The following is a 14,184-nucleotide window of genomic DNA, read 5'->3' on the forward strand; positions in this document are numbered from 1 at the left end:
CACGTCACTTATCAGACAACTTTCTAATAGCACCCCCCTTCTTACAGAACCAGAAATTTATGAACGTCCCCGTGGGAGGGAGGAGAGGAGACGCTAACGGCATTTTGAAAGATGTTGGAAGAAAGTACTTCCTTTTTATTGTCAAACCAACAATGTTTTCTTAAACGCCCGTAATGTGTCACTCGTTACCGTGACGACTATATTTATGGAAATGCAAAACTGGCTTAAGATAATGATCTGGAACAGCTGTATGCAGACGGCCTTCTGTATGTGAATTCAACGCTATTTAAATGCAGTTCGACAGTTTGATCTGAGTTGAAGTGAGGGAGATGCGAAAATATACTCCAGGTATTTACCTCTTTTTGATATTCCAAATGTCGATAGGGTGAAATGTTAGTAAAATAGGTCACAGACTTAATTGAGTGAGGGACGGAAATATCAAACCTATCGGAAAAATTAACTGCACTTTTTGTATCCTCGATGTTTACTCAGGCAATTATGAGTTACTTCAGCCATTCTTCATTTACGGGGTTACAAAACATCTATAGATCTGTAAGCTTGACATTAAGCACTTACTAATTTTTCCCATGCCGCTTTCCAATGATAATGATAATTATATATTTACTTATTAATGGGTTATTATAAATAGTGGTGTGTTAGATATTCAGACTCTCGCCGCTGGAATAAAATAAGAATGATGACAACATCTTTACGTTTTCGTGTTCAGTCAGTTATTGAAGACACGTGCTTGGTGGCGCGGACGACTAAATCGGAAAAACAAGAAACAAGTAATCTTTGGAGGAATTACCTAAATATTACTGCAAAAATGTAATTGCAAAGGTAAGCCTGGAAAGGTAAGTGTAACTGGAATGCTATAAAATTCCTTAGTTACCGTCATGACATGAACCGAATATGGTAATTTAAATTGTTCTCGAGTTGCAAATGTGCAGAGCGGTGCCTTCAATATGGCCTCCGCTAACATGTACGGCGCTTTAAGCAGAGAACGAAAGGGCTTTTGTTTTTATCAAATATTTCAACTTAATTCATGTACATAAACTAAGTTGTACGAAAACGTTATATGGAGAGATACACGCAAGTGACTATTTTCACTTCCCCTCAGCTTAACAACTGAAAACAGGAAGATGGCGTCCAGAAGGACCATATGGGGTTTCTTAAGCGCTTTCTGTAAGCATTTTTATGTTTATTAAAAAGGATATCAAGCCAAAAGAATAAATATTTCACATGAGCTTATTCCAAAGCAAATCACAAGCTGATATAAGACTGAAGGTATCTTGCCCTGCACTTGTTGCTTAGATGACATTTCTAAAAGACATGTTTCGAAAGTAACTACCAACATCTTCAGTTAAAGTATTTACGAAGTAATATTTTTAACTGAAGATGACAGTAGTTACTGTCGAAACATGACTTTTAAAAATGTCATTTATTTTCTTAAATTCGTTACATCGTCTGTTCTTATCTAGCCTTTTTGCTTAAATGTTTAGGTCTAAATAGAATGCACTCGCGAGAAGATTAAGGACCTCAGCGCGACAGAAACACTTGACGGAAAGCGACTGTTGGATGGGAACCCGAAACATGTTCCACTGCTCCTTATTAAATTAGGTGACATCCAGCACATAGGTCCTACTTTCGTCGCTTTCACGGCTTTCCGGTCTTCGATCCTCCCATGAGTAGGAACGGGCTTAATAAACCAGCAGCAGACCATGTCCGTGACATAAAAAATATTCAAACTATGCAGCGCAAGCGTTTGGCTGAGCAAAATACAGTTTAGTGGCTCTTTGTTTAATTTCAACCAGATCGTCTTGCAAAACAGTTTTTTTCTCTCATTATTAAGCAACCAGCCGTATCCTCTGCGCTTAGAGAAAGCAAATTGTTTTTATTGTTGATGTTCGGCATTAAAGGCGCGCTCACGTAATAATGTCATTTATATCCGTCCTGAGGAGAGAAAAGTTTGTTAAAATGCGTTTGTATAAAATTTCATCGCATGGTTAATGAATCATAGTAGCGAACCGAAAGATCGTAAGAAAAGATATGTGTATTTTACGGAAAACAATATCTCCATACCAATCACACGAGAACATAGGATGAGGCTATGTCTACAAAAATGAATTTGTTATCCGCTCGTTTATTTCAATCGGTGCGCGATACATTCTCGCTGGTTGATATCTTGCAATTAATATGATGCTGAAACGAGCAATATGTTTCTTGTGCTTGAAATTAAAAACCAGGAGATAAATTACGTCTAAATATCTCTGAATATTTAACAGATCAAGTGAGGTTTCAAAGTATCAGCGAGTATTCCGGCTGAACCTCTCCAAAACCAGGATATAGATAGTCTGTGTGGTTTCTTTCCTTTTACTTCTTGTCGATGCTGATGTAACAGTCCCGCCGGTGTGAAGTTATATCCTCATCTTTATCTTACTAATACAGGTTTTCATAGACAACCAATGACGGCGTAATTTGTTATATATGGCTTTCAATCAAAACGTCCTATCGTTTTTGTCTCCGCTCTGGATTTTTCTGGAAAACAAGGGTCCATTCGAGATGCTGTCTTGCAATGCATCGGCAGAATTGACATATATCAAGAATTGGGCGAGGAACTTTTCTCTTTGTCCTCTCGTTTACTCTGATTTTACTTGCAGTTGCGCTAATAGCGGAAGTAAGCCTTCAGAGAGATGTGCCATCGTTTCACTCAAGTCAACTTTTGCAAGCTCCAAAAGGACATTATTTGGAACTCAATTTCACCTTGGAGACGTCACATCCAACACCATGCATTAATGATATGTACCTTACGATTCGCGATGGATACAACAAGTCTGCCCATCTTCTTGGAAGATTTTGTGGAAGGAACATTTCTGGTATTGTGCGATCCGGTGGACAAAACTTGTGGATCAGTAAATTCGGTTTTTCCAAGCATAATATCAGGTTTTGGGGCTCTTACATCAACAAAACATCTAACATAACAGGTATTGTCTTCTGAAGCTACAAACTATTACAATTTTAAAATGTTTTTAAGTCGATCGACAGAACATGACAGAGGTATAAGTACATTTCATTCATTTGTTCCCTTCTAGTCTACCCCAATCTTGATAACGTGGCTACAGCTCAGTTTGTTCTTTTCAACCAAACCTCATCTCTATGGTGTCCAGCACAAGGTGCACCGGCACCAATTATTGTTTGGAGAAAGAACGGCACAGTGGTACAGAACAGTACAAGTGTGCAGTATCAGCTGAACATTAATGGAGAAAACTATGACAAGTACAGCTGTGAAGTGAACAGACATGAAAAAAAAGAAATTCATCTCATCATTGAAAGTGAGTTTATTTGGAAATATTTGATTCTAAACCCAATAGGGCTGAGAAGGAAATATACTGCAAAATTGCAGTGTTTCCATAGCTCGCTGGTGAAATGAGGAAATCCTAAAGCTTTTTCTCCTGCCTCCGCAACTGAGAGACTGACATTATTGTTTAAGCGACCCAACAACATTGAAATAGTATTGAGGATTCACGAGATAACGAGAGCGAAGCTCAGCAAGTACAACCAAAAAACCTAAATTTCAGCAAACAGCTCGTAAATAAAAAACATGTTTTCTTGCCATATTCTAGGGTGCACACATCCTTGCAAATGTACCACAGCAGTTGGAATCATGAGTGCAGCTACCCTCATTGAATGTGGAGGAAAACATATACAGTCAGTTTCACGGCCCTTACCCCTTTCTACAGCGAAATTGTAAGCACGTCAACTCTTTTTGTTTAACCTGTATAACTTGTATATACTCGTAGATATCTAGGTGAAAATCTTAAACCAAATGTCACCAAAGTTTATTACAATCATTTATTGTTTTCTCAAACATCTCAGCGATCCGAAATCCTAACTACTCGAATTTCATTTGCTTATTTAATTCGGGAGCTCCATTGGTTGAGATTTTCCCATTCAGACCCCAGATACGGAATGCTCCGAGTATTGCAATCGGTTGCCTAAGTTTGTTTGCCTTCCAATCGCCTTTATCATTACGCTAATAAAAATATTTCTGTGAAAGTCTCTCTCTTTTCTCCATTATCTACTCGCTAAAAAGTTGATCAGTTCATGAAGGAGCTTACCGTTACTACAGCCCAATGATAAACTGAAAATTACTCACTAAAAGAGAATATAGGGGATTAAGGCGAGCTAAGACTTCCAAACTACGCGAATGTTCCAGGGTTTCTACGTTTTTAGCAAATTTGACAGAAAGGGCGAACACAAAAGAAAGTCGTACATGCATGTGTTCTCTCTCAGATCCCAATGTTACGGCTCTGTAGTTCCCGCCTCTTCCCTCTGTTTATTAATAGAACACTGATAATTTCTTATGAGACAAAGTTTCAACACTTCCAGATGGTTACGTAATAACAAGATCAAGAAGTTGCGAGGTGACTCCTTTTCTCAGTTGGTCAAACTGAAAAAGCTGTGAGTGAAAAGTATATCCCGATTTTATATGGATAAGAACACCCATTTTTAGCTGACTATTTTTGAAGTCATCTTAAGAAAATATACAACAAAAATTCACAGGAAGCTAAAAGTTTCACTTCAATGCCTGGTATATCCTCTTTTTAGGGACTTGGGTACAAACCAAATAGAAGAGCTACCATCTGAAGTCTTCCACAACAACACAGAGTTGGTGAAACTGTAAGTAACTAAGGATTATACCTATGCTTGTGCTTATTTTATTGAAGCGCGATGTGACAAGAATTGCTACATAACTCATGCATGGTAGGTTAGTGAACCATGAAGGTAATGGAATAGGGTTGGAGGGTTTTCAGATCGGCAATATTAACAGAGATGAGTAGAGCATCCTTCCATCTTCATAAATGACAATATACTGGAATTTTCAAATTCCATTTTCCAATTTTTATCGGTGAATTTGTTTCATTTGCAAATGCGAAGTATTCTGGGTTGCCAACGTAGAAAGGGGAGGCAGAGAGAGGGCGAAATGTGATAGTCTCTGAAGGTTTTCCCTCTCAGGTGACAACTTTCAGGTTCCGTACTACGCACCACTTTCTCTAATTTTACCAGTTTAGCAGTCGCATTTTCCTATATGATGGTAAGACAAAGTTTTCAACATTTACAGATGGTTAGACGGTAATAAGATCAAGAAGTTGAGTGGTGATTTATTTTCTCAGTTAATGGAGCTGCAATGGCTGTAAGTGAAAATTGGTACTCCTAGATCAGCCATTTTGTGTTTCAGATCGTACCATTTCTTACAGAAAATAAAATTAAAAAAGTTAACGACCGCAAACCTAGTACGGGACTGAATGAATTTCTTTAATATTTGAAGAAATGCCGATAATTAACGGACGTTTAAAAACTTCCACCCAAAAATTCATTATGTATCATTTTTATAGGACCCTAAAAGAGAACCAAATAGAGGAGCTACCATCAGGAATCTTCAACTACAACACTGAATTGGTCAAATTGTAAGGCGGTTAACACGTTTGTGCTCGATTTTGACAAATTTTTTTTTTACTGTCATGATCGTTATCGTTATTAATTATAAAATAATCGAAATACTGGTTAACGAAACCATAGTCGTCGTGAGTGAGGGAACATTACTTTTGTGTTCACCATCGCGAAAACCACAATAGATATTTGTTAGCGACTGACAAAAAAAAAGCGTACTATAGTTATATTTACCCTCTATGACGCTCTATTTCCCTAGTCTTGGTTCGTTATTTAAATTTGAAAACTGAGAGCAGTTGTACATGCTTTGACTGCTTTATCTTGTTATCCACCGATAGATGGTTAAACAAAAACAAGATCACAAAGTTGCGTTGTGATTTATTTACTCCATTAGTCAAGCTGCATAGGCTGTAAGTGGAGAACCTTTGAATATCTATCGCCGATCAAGTCTTGGACAATGTAGAGTGTTTATTAGATGATCAAGATAGTATATTTACCACACAATACTCCGTGATTTGTTATTCTACTTTTACTTAAGAAAGTAGATTTACAACATGATTGATTAATAGGAATTGTCCTTACAGTGTAATTATAACGCTGTGTAAAGCAATACGTTAGAGATAGTAACTAGTTGATCCTTCTTTATTGTCCGACTCTAACTGTCGTAGTCGTAGACTTCTTCTGGAAGTTTTACAAGTATAACTAAACGTCTGTGTTTATAAGCCAAAGTTACGGGGCCAATGGCCATAGAGGCTTGGCTGGACTTACTAACAGGAACAGGCGAAGTTTTTTGAAAGATTTTAAAACGTGTAAGGCAAGGTGAGAAAAATGTTTTGGGGGCCACAGTTTTAGAAGCGTTTAGAGGCGTTTTTACAGGTATTTAGTTATACTTGTAAAACTCCCTGAAGAAGTCTACGACAGTTAGGCGGAACGTGTCGGAGAATAAAGAAGTTTTTCAACTACTGTTCGTAAAAGTGTTGCCCACTAGTTTATATTCAAAAATTGCGAGGTGACTCTTTTTCTCAGTTAGTCAAGCTGAAAAGGCTGTGAGTGAAGAGTATCTCCGTTTTCACATGCACCAGAGCATCCATCTCTAGATGACTATTATGGCATTCATCTTGAGAAAATATACAACAACAATAAACCGGGGGTTAAATGTTTAACCTCAATGCAGGATGTATCCTCCTTTTAGGTACTTGGGTACAAACCAAATAGAGGAGCTACCACCTGAAGTCTTCCACAACAACACAGAGTTGGTCCAACTGTATGTAAACAATATCTAAACCTATGCTTGTGCTTATTTTATTGAAGCGCGATGTGACAAGAATTGCTATTTATTATATAAATACTGATGAAATACCAGGATTTCTCCTTTTACTAAAAAATCATATCTTCACCGCGCGCAGTGAAGTTACTATTTTTATCTTTCGCGTGTGAGGATATTGGTGTGGCCATGGTTACCAACATAATTACCCAATTACAATAGAGCTTTTCGCTCAGGCGCGCGGTCGGTTGATTTGAAATTTCATCAGTATCTATATAATAAACAGAACATTATATGGCCGCTTGGGGATACGAATTTTATCTTCTCGTGCTGAAAGTTCGCTGCGCTCACTCGTGAGAGATACTTTCAGCACGAGAGGATAAAATTCGTATCCCCAAGCGGCCATGTTATATCCTCTATATAACTCATACATGGTGTTATGGAGAGCGCCCATATTTTTCTAGAGTGCGTTGCGTTACGTAATTATTAAAAATAGAACGAAGAAGTTTCTAGAACATTTAGTCATGATGACTAAGCGAGAACTTTAAGGAGAACCTTCTAGAACCGTGACTCAGCATATTTTTGTTATGATGTAATCATAGTGTAATGTTTCTAAAAATAGCAATATTACAGATCTCTAGAACATTCTAGAACTTTTCTGAAAGATATATAAGGAGTCACGCTAGCTTAAAGAGAGAGGCCTTTTAGTGAGCTATAACTGCTGTTGCGAAGAGCCCAGAGGAGCGAGAGCCGGACAGAGTTGTTTACTGGAATTGAAAGCCGTGTGGAAGGCTACGTGAGAGAAAGAATTACGGACGTCGACAATTTGTTAAAGATTTTCAAGAGAACTGTGAGTTGTGCGGTAGTACACTGAGATTTAAGTGATATTATTTGTAAAGGGCTCTAAGTTATAAGGATACTGATTGTATTAGTATTTATATCGCTCCGTAGCTAAGTGAAAAAGATAGTTATTGTACTGGTTGTCGATATCGCTTCGTAGTTATTACGTCAGTCAATAAAGTAGTTGAGTTGTACGAGTTATATCTTTCTGGCGGTTTGGAAAATACCGTAACAGAAATTGGGGGCCTGTCCGGGAGCGAATTTTGTGGAAGTGTATTTAGAGCAGTGGTAACTGTCCGGGAGCGAATTTTGTGGAAGTGTATTTAGAGCAGAGGTAACTGTCCGGGAGAGAATTTTACAGAAGAGTATTATAGTATTCAGTAATCTTATTTGAAAAGCTTAAAGATGACTGATTTTGATCCAGAGAAGTTCATGTCAGAACCTTGTGAGGACACGTTTTACGACTTAAAGAAGGACGAGCTGATTTCGTTAGCGAAACATTTACAGTTAGAGGTTAAGAAGGCAATGCGAAAACGCCAGATTCAGAATATCATTGTTAAACATTTAGTCAGTTTACAAGTATTCGAAGAGACAGTTTTGGAAGCATTTGAAACGTCTGATTCGGAGTTAAAGAAACTACAGCTTCAGTGGGAGTTTAAGAAATTAGAAATGCAAGAGGAAAGAGAGATGCAACTGAAGAGAGAAGAAATGGAGAGACAAGAAAGACTGAAGATAGTCGAAATGGAAAGACAAGAAAGACGAGAAGAAATGGAGAGAAAGGAAAGACTGGAGAGAGAGGAAAGACAAGAGAGGCTAGAGAAAGAGAAACTGACATTTCAGCATGAAATGGAAATGAAAAAGTTAGAGGTACAAATGCAATTAGGATTAGTCTCGGGTAGTGAAAAGCATAGTGAAAAGTTTGATGTTACAAAGAACATTAGGTTAGTGCCTCCATTCCAAGAAAAAGATGCTGATAAGTACTTTTTGCACTTCGAGAAAGTAGCTAGTAGTCTTAAGTGGCCTAAAGAGTACTGGGTTATGTTATTACAAAGTGTATTGGTTGGTAAAGCTAGGGAAATATATACACAGTTAAGTGTAGAACAAGCTGCAAGTTACGACGAAGTTAAGGATCTTATTTTAAAGGGTTACGAGTTAGTTCCTGAAGCTTATCGTCAAAAGTTTAGAAACTATGAGAAAGTTAGTAGTCAAACCTACGTAGAATTTGCTAGGAGTAAGGAACAGTTATTTGATCGTTGGTGTCATTCACAGAAAGTAGATAAGAGTCACGATAAGTTAAGACAGTTGGTATTAGTTGAAGAATTTAAGAGGTGCATTCATAGTGATGTCCGAACGTTCATTAACGAGCAAAGAGCAGAAACGTTGGAAGACGCTGCACGGTTAGCAGATGAATTTTCGCTGAGTCACAAAGTGAACTTCATGGAAAAGCCCCGTCAGCCTAACAGTAGATTTCAGCCTCCCTCCGTATCACGATGGGTTGGAAGCCAGCGGAGTAAACAGAATGACGGAGCACCTCCCAAACAGAACCCTGGTAACCATTTTACAAATCGTTCCAGCTCCACCTCGCCAAGACAAAACAGGTTTGTTCCAAATAAGCCCATCAAGCCACCAACCTGCTATTATTGCAGAAAAGAAGGTCATCTGATTTCCAGTTGCCCAGAAAAGTGGAGACCTGCGCAAAGATATGGTGTGGAATCGAAGCCCAACGGATTTGTTGCCAAGCCGTCGCCTTCATTTTCTGAAAGTGAATGTACACCTCCGCGATTTTCTCGAGCGGAGACCCAGACAATCTCTACAAATGACGTCAGTGGTTCGTCTAAATCTGTCATGGATATGTTCCAGCCCTTTATTCACGATGGCTCAGTATCATTATCCCGTGATATGACAGATTCAGTACCGATCAAGATTCTAAGAGACACTGGAGCCTCACAGTCTTTGCTATTAAGTGACACGTTGTTGTTTTCTGAGAAATCGTCCACTGGTGCAAGTGTTCTAATCAGAGGAATCAGTTCCGAGTATACCCCAGTGCCGCTCCATACAGTTTTTCTGTCGTCAGATCTTGTGTCTGGTCCTGTGAAAGTTGGAATACAATCAACATTGCCGTTCGATGGAGTACATCTTATCCTTGGAAATGACCTTGCAAAAGACAAAGTGGTCATTAATGCTGTCGTTACAGAGAAGCCTAGTTCAGAAAAGTCTCCAGACCCCGTCGAGAAGATAATTCCTGGTCTTTATCCTGCATGTGTAGTAACGCGAGCCATGAACAAGAAGAGGAAAACCAGCGATGAAGAAATTGCCTTAGCGGACACCCTTATCAGTCAAGTTTTTGAGGATGAGCAGCCAAGTCCCTCCCCTTCTGAGCCAACAGAAATCCTACCTGAGAAGAATTTAACAGATCAGTCTGAGAAGATGTCGACCTCTCAGCTCATCGCTGGACAACGTGAAGACCCAGAAATTTCACCGTTGTTTTCAAGAAGCGTCAGTGAAAACGAAGTATCACAGAACCCCACCTGTTATTTTACAAAGAATGGAGTGCTAATGAGAAAGTGGAGACCGCTCGATGTTCCAGCCGAGGACGAATGGGCTGTTAAGTACCAGGTTGTTGTCCCGAAAACTTACAGGCAAGACATTTTAAGTATGGCACACGAGACTCCCCTGGCTGGCCATTTAGGTGTGAACAAAACTCACAGGAAGATCTTGAATAATTTCTATTGGCCCAACCTGAGAAAAGATGTAGCTGAGTACTGTAGGTCATGTCACGCCTGTCAGATGGTTGGGAAACCAAACCAAACCATTCCAAAAGCGCCACTGCAGCCTCTGCCAGCCGTTCAAGAACCATTCACCCGTGTAATTGTTGATTGCGTCGGACCGCTACCAAGAACGAAGTCTGGAAATCAGTTCTTGTTAACCATCATGTGTGCGTCCACCAGATTTCCTGAAGCCGTGCCCCTGAGAAACATCAAGGCCAAGATTATCGTCAAAGCTTTAACGAAGTTTTTTACGCTGGTCGGTCTTCCTAGCGCTATCCAGTCTGACCAAGGTTCTAATTTCATGTCTGGTATTTTTCAACAAGTAATGCACGAGCTTGGAATCGCACAGTATAGATCATCTGCGTACCACCCTCAAAGTCAAGGAGCTCTTGAAAGGTGGCACCAGACTTTAAAGAACATGATGAGAGTCTACTGTTTCCAAACAGAGAAAGATTGGGACGAGGGAATCCACCTATTGCTGTTTGCGGCACGCGAGTCCGTCCAGGAGTCCCTAGGATTTAGTCCGTTTGAACTCGTATTTGGGCACACTGTGAGAGGGCCTCTTAAACTGCTTAAGGAGAAATTATTTTCAAGCAGTAGTGAGTCTATTAATCTTTTACAATATGTTTCAGACTTTCGTACTAAGTTATTTAGAGCTTGTGAACTAGCTAGAGACAATCTTAGTTCTTCTCAGAAGTTAATGAAGAAGAAGTATGATGTAGACGCTGTAGAACGTAGTTTTAAGCCAGGTCAAAAGGTTCTTGCATTGTTGCCAGTGCCCGGTAACACATTGTATTCTAGATTTTTTGGCCCTTATGTTATTGAGAAGAAGTTAAATAACCTTAATTACATAGTAGTTACTCCAGATAGGCGTAAGCAGACGCAATTATGTCATATTAACATGTTAAAGCCTTACGTAGAGAGAGATAATAATGTAGTTAAAGAGCCCCTAAACGTTAATGTAGTTATTTCTGAGCCCGAAGACTTAAGTAGTGAGTTTAGTAGTAGTCATCTCAGTCCTACTGACGCATCAAAACTCACCAACTCCGATGTGCTAAAAAATTTGGACTCCAAGCTGTCACACCTTGAAGAGAGTCAACGTCAAGACCTACAGAAGCTACTTGAAAAGTATAGTGACCTGTTCCCTGATGTACCATCTAGGACAAATCAGATTTACCATGACGTGGATGTCGGTGATGCTGCTCCTGTTAAACAACACCCATACAGGCTGAATCCGAGAAAACAACAGTATCTCAAAGAAGAGGTAAAATATTTGTTGGAGAACGATTTTATCGAACCAAGCAGCAGTAGTTGGAGTTCTCCATGTATACTCGTGCCTAAACCGGATGGGAGCTATCGGATGTGTACCGATTACAGGAAAGTTAATAGTGTGACTAAGACAGACACCTTTCCAATCCCAAGAATGGATGATTGTATCGATAAGCTGGGAAAGGCAAAGTATGTAACGAAATTTGACCTTCTCGAAGGATTCTGGCAAGTACCGTTAACGGATCGCGCTAAGGAGATATCAGCATTTGTAACTCCAGAAGGACTCTACCAATACAAGGTCATGCCCTTTGGTATGAAAAATTCTCCTGCTACCTTCCAACGTCTCATTAACAAAGTCATCGCCAACCTTGAGGATTGTGAAGCCTATATTGATGATGTAATCATCTATAGTGAAACTTGGGAGAAACATCTAGAAACTATCCGCGAGTTCTTCAGGAAGTTGAGCGAGGCCAAATTAACAATCAATCTCTCCAAAACCGAGTTTGGCCAAGCACAAGTGACGTATTTGGGACATGTCGTCGGACGAGGACAAGTACAGCCAGTTAACGCCAAGGTCGAAGCCATAATCAAGTTTCCACGACCAGAAAACAAAAAGCAACTGATGCGTTTCCTTGGTATGGCTGGTTATTATCGAAGGTTTTGCTCTAACTTTGCATCCGTCACAGAGCCATTGACAAAACTGCTCAGCAAGAAGGAGAAATTTAATTGGAGTGACCAGTGTGAAAAGGCTTTTGAGGAGCTGAAAGCCATGTTACAGAGTGCCCCTGCTTTAACAGCGCCTGATTTCTCTTCACCGTTCAAGCTGGCTGTTGATGCAAGCGATGTTGCCGCTGGTGCTGTGTTGTTACAAGAGGATGATGAAGGTGTAGAACACCCGGTTTGTTATTTTTCAAAGAAGTTTAACAAAAGTCAAAGGAACTATTCCACCATCGAAAAGGAATGTTTAGCACTGCTGTTAGCTCTTCAACATTTTGAAGTTTATGTTAGTTCCTCAAGTTTGCCCGTTGTTGTGTATAGCGATCACAACCCCCTCGTATTTCTTCACAAATTAAAGAGCAAGAATCAGCGATTGTTGAGGTGGAGTTTAATGCTGCAGGAGTATGTCTTGGACATCCGACATATAAAAGGAAAGGATAATGTTATTGCAGACTGCCTCTCGAGACCTTGAGCTTTGCAAGAAAGTTTTGCAAACTTTCTTTTCTCGAAGGGGGAGGGTGTTATGGAGAGCGCCCATATTTTTCTAGAGTGCGTTGCGTTACGTAATTATTAAAAATAGAACGAAGAAGTTTCTAGAACATTTAGTCATGATGACTAAGCGAGAACTTTAAGGAGAACCTTCTAGAACCGTGACTCAGCATATTTTTGTTATGATGTAATCATAGTGTAATGTTTCTAAAAATAGCAATATTACAGATCTCTAGAACATTCTAGAACTTTTCTGAAAGATATTAAGGAGTCACGCTAGCTTAAAGAGAGAGGCCTTTTAGTGAGCTATAACTGCTGTTGCGAAGAGCCCAGAGGAGCGAGAGCCGGACAGAGTTGTTTACTGGAATTGAAAGCCGTGTGGAAGGCTACGTGAGAGAAAGAATTACGGACGTCGACAATTTGTTAAAGATTTTCAAGAGAACTGTGAGTTGTGCGGTAGTACACTGAGATTTAAGTGATATTATTTGTAAAGGGCTCTAAGTTATAAGGATACTGATTGTATTAGTATTTATATCGCTCCGTAGCTAAGTGAAAAAGATAGTTATTGTATTGGTTGTCGATATCGCTTCGTAGTTATTACGTCAGTCAATAAAGTAGTTGAGTTGTACGAGTTATATCTTTCTGGCGGTTTGGAAAATACCGTAACAATGGTAGGCTAGTGAACCAAAAAGGTAATGGAATAGGGATGGAGGGTTTTCAGATCGGCAATATTGACAGGGAGGAGTAGAGCATCCTTCAATCTTCATAAATGACATTATACTGGAATTTTCAAATTCAACTTTGTAATTTTTATCGGTGAATATCATTCGCAAACGCGAGGTATTCTGGGTTGCCAACGTAGAAAGGGGAGGCGGAGAGAGCGTGAAATGTGATCGTCTTTGAAGGTTTTCTCTCTCAGGTCACGACTTTCAGGTTCAGTTTTACCCACCTCGTTCGCTGCGTTTACTCGTTCTATTGTTTTTTGATGCGAGGTATTGATACGTTGATATTGAAGGTAGCATGGTCGAGTGGTCAGCGTGTCGGACTTGCAAACGTTATTTTCAATTTGAATTATTTTTTAAGTTGTTTCGTGGAAAACCTGTAAACTAGCCTCTAGCTAAGTGTTTCTCCACGTTAAAATGTTTATTATTATCATTATTCTACATTACAACTCGTGAATAAAAATCATTTGTGCGCACTTTCTATGGAATAATCTCAGTTCATATCTTACTGAAAGCAACACATTTCTGAAAGACAGAAAATATGAACCTTTCATACATGAAATAGTCTACTTCGCGCTTTGCGTAAGACTCGTTTGCAGCGTTAACTATTGCGTAATCGCATTGCATCACAAGTTTCGAAAAGATTTAATTACCTAATAAGCTA

General features: G+C 39.4%; 2 protein-coding genes across 3 annotated transcripts in view; both read left to right on the forward strand.

Annotated features, from left to right (window-relative positions):
- LOC148743431 (uncharacterized) overlaps positions 1–14,184 on the forward strand; it is a 95,153-nt gene that overhangs the window by 42,714 nt on the left and 38,255 nt on the right. For both annotated transcript variants that reach the window (XM_088726403.1, XM_088726407.1), the window contains exons 4-6: positions 2,661–2,984; positions 3,093–3,332; positions 3,624–3,747. In XM_088726403.1, the coding sequence (XP_088582529.1) occupies positions 2,661–2,984; positions 3,093–3,332; positions 3,624–3,747 (688 nt within the window). The remainder of the gene's footprint in view (positions 1–2,660; positions 2,985–3,092; positions 3,333–3,623; positions 3,748–14,184) is intronic.
- Positions 4,224–7,756, forward strand: LOC148743436 (uncharacterized). Its single transcript, XM_088726411.1, has 5 exons — positions 4,224–4,461; positions 4,609–4,680; positions 5,123–5,194; positions 5,397–5,468; positions 5,790–7,756. The coding sequence occupies exons 1-5, from the start codon at positions 4,364–4,366 to the stop codon at positions 5,863–5,865; spliced, it is 390 nt and encodes a 129-aa protein (XP_088582537.1). The 5' UTR covers positions 4,224–4,363; the 3' UTR covers positions 5,866–7,756.

Source organism: Stylophora pistillata, chromosome 1 (assembly GCF_964205215.1).
Source record: "Stylophora pistillata chromosome 1, jaStyPist1.2, whole genome shotgun sequence".
Classification (NCBI taxonomy): Eukaryota; Metazoa; Cnidaria; class Anthozoa; order Scleractinia; family Pocilloporidae; genus Stylophora; species Stylophora pistillata.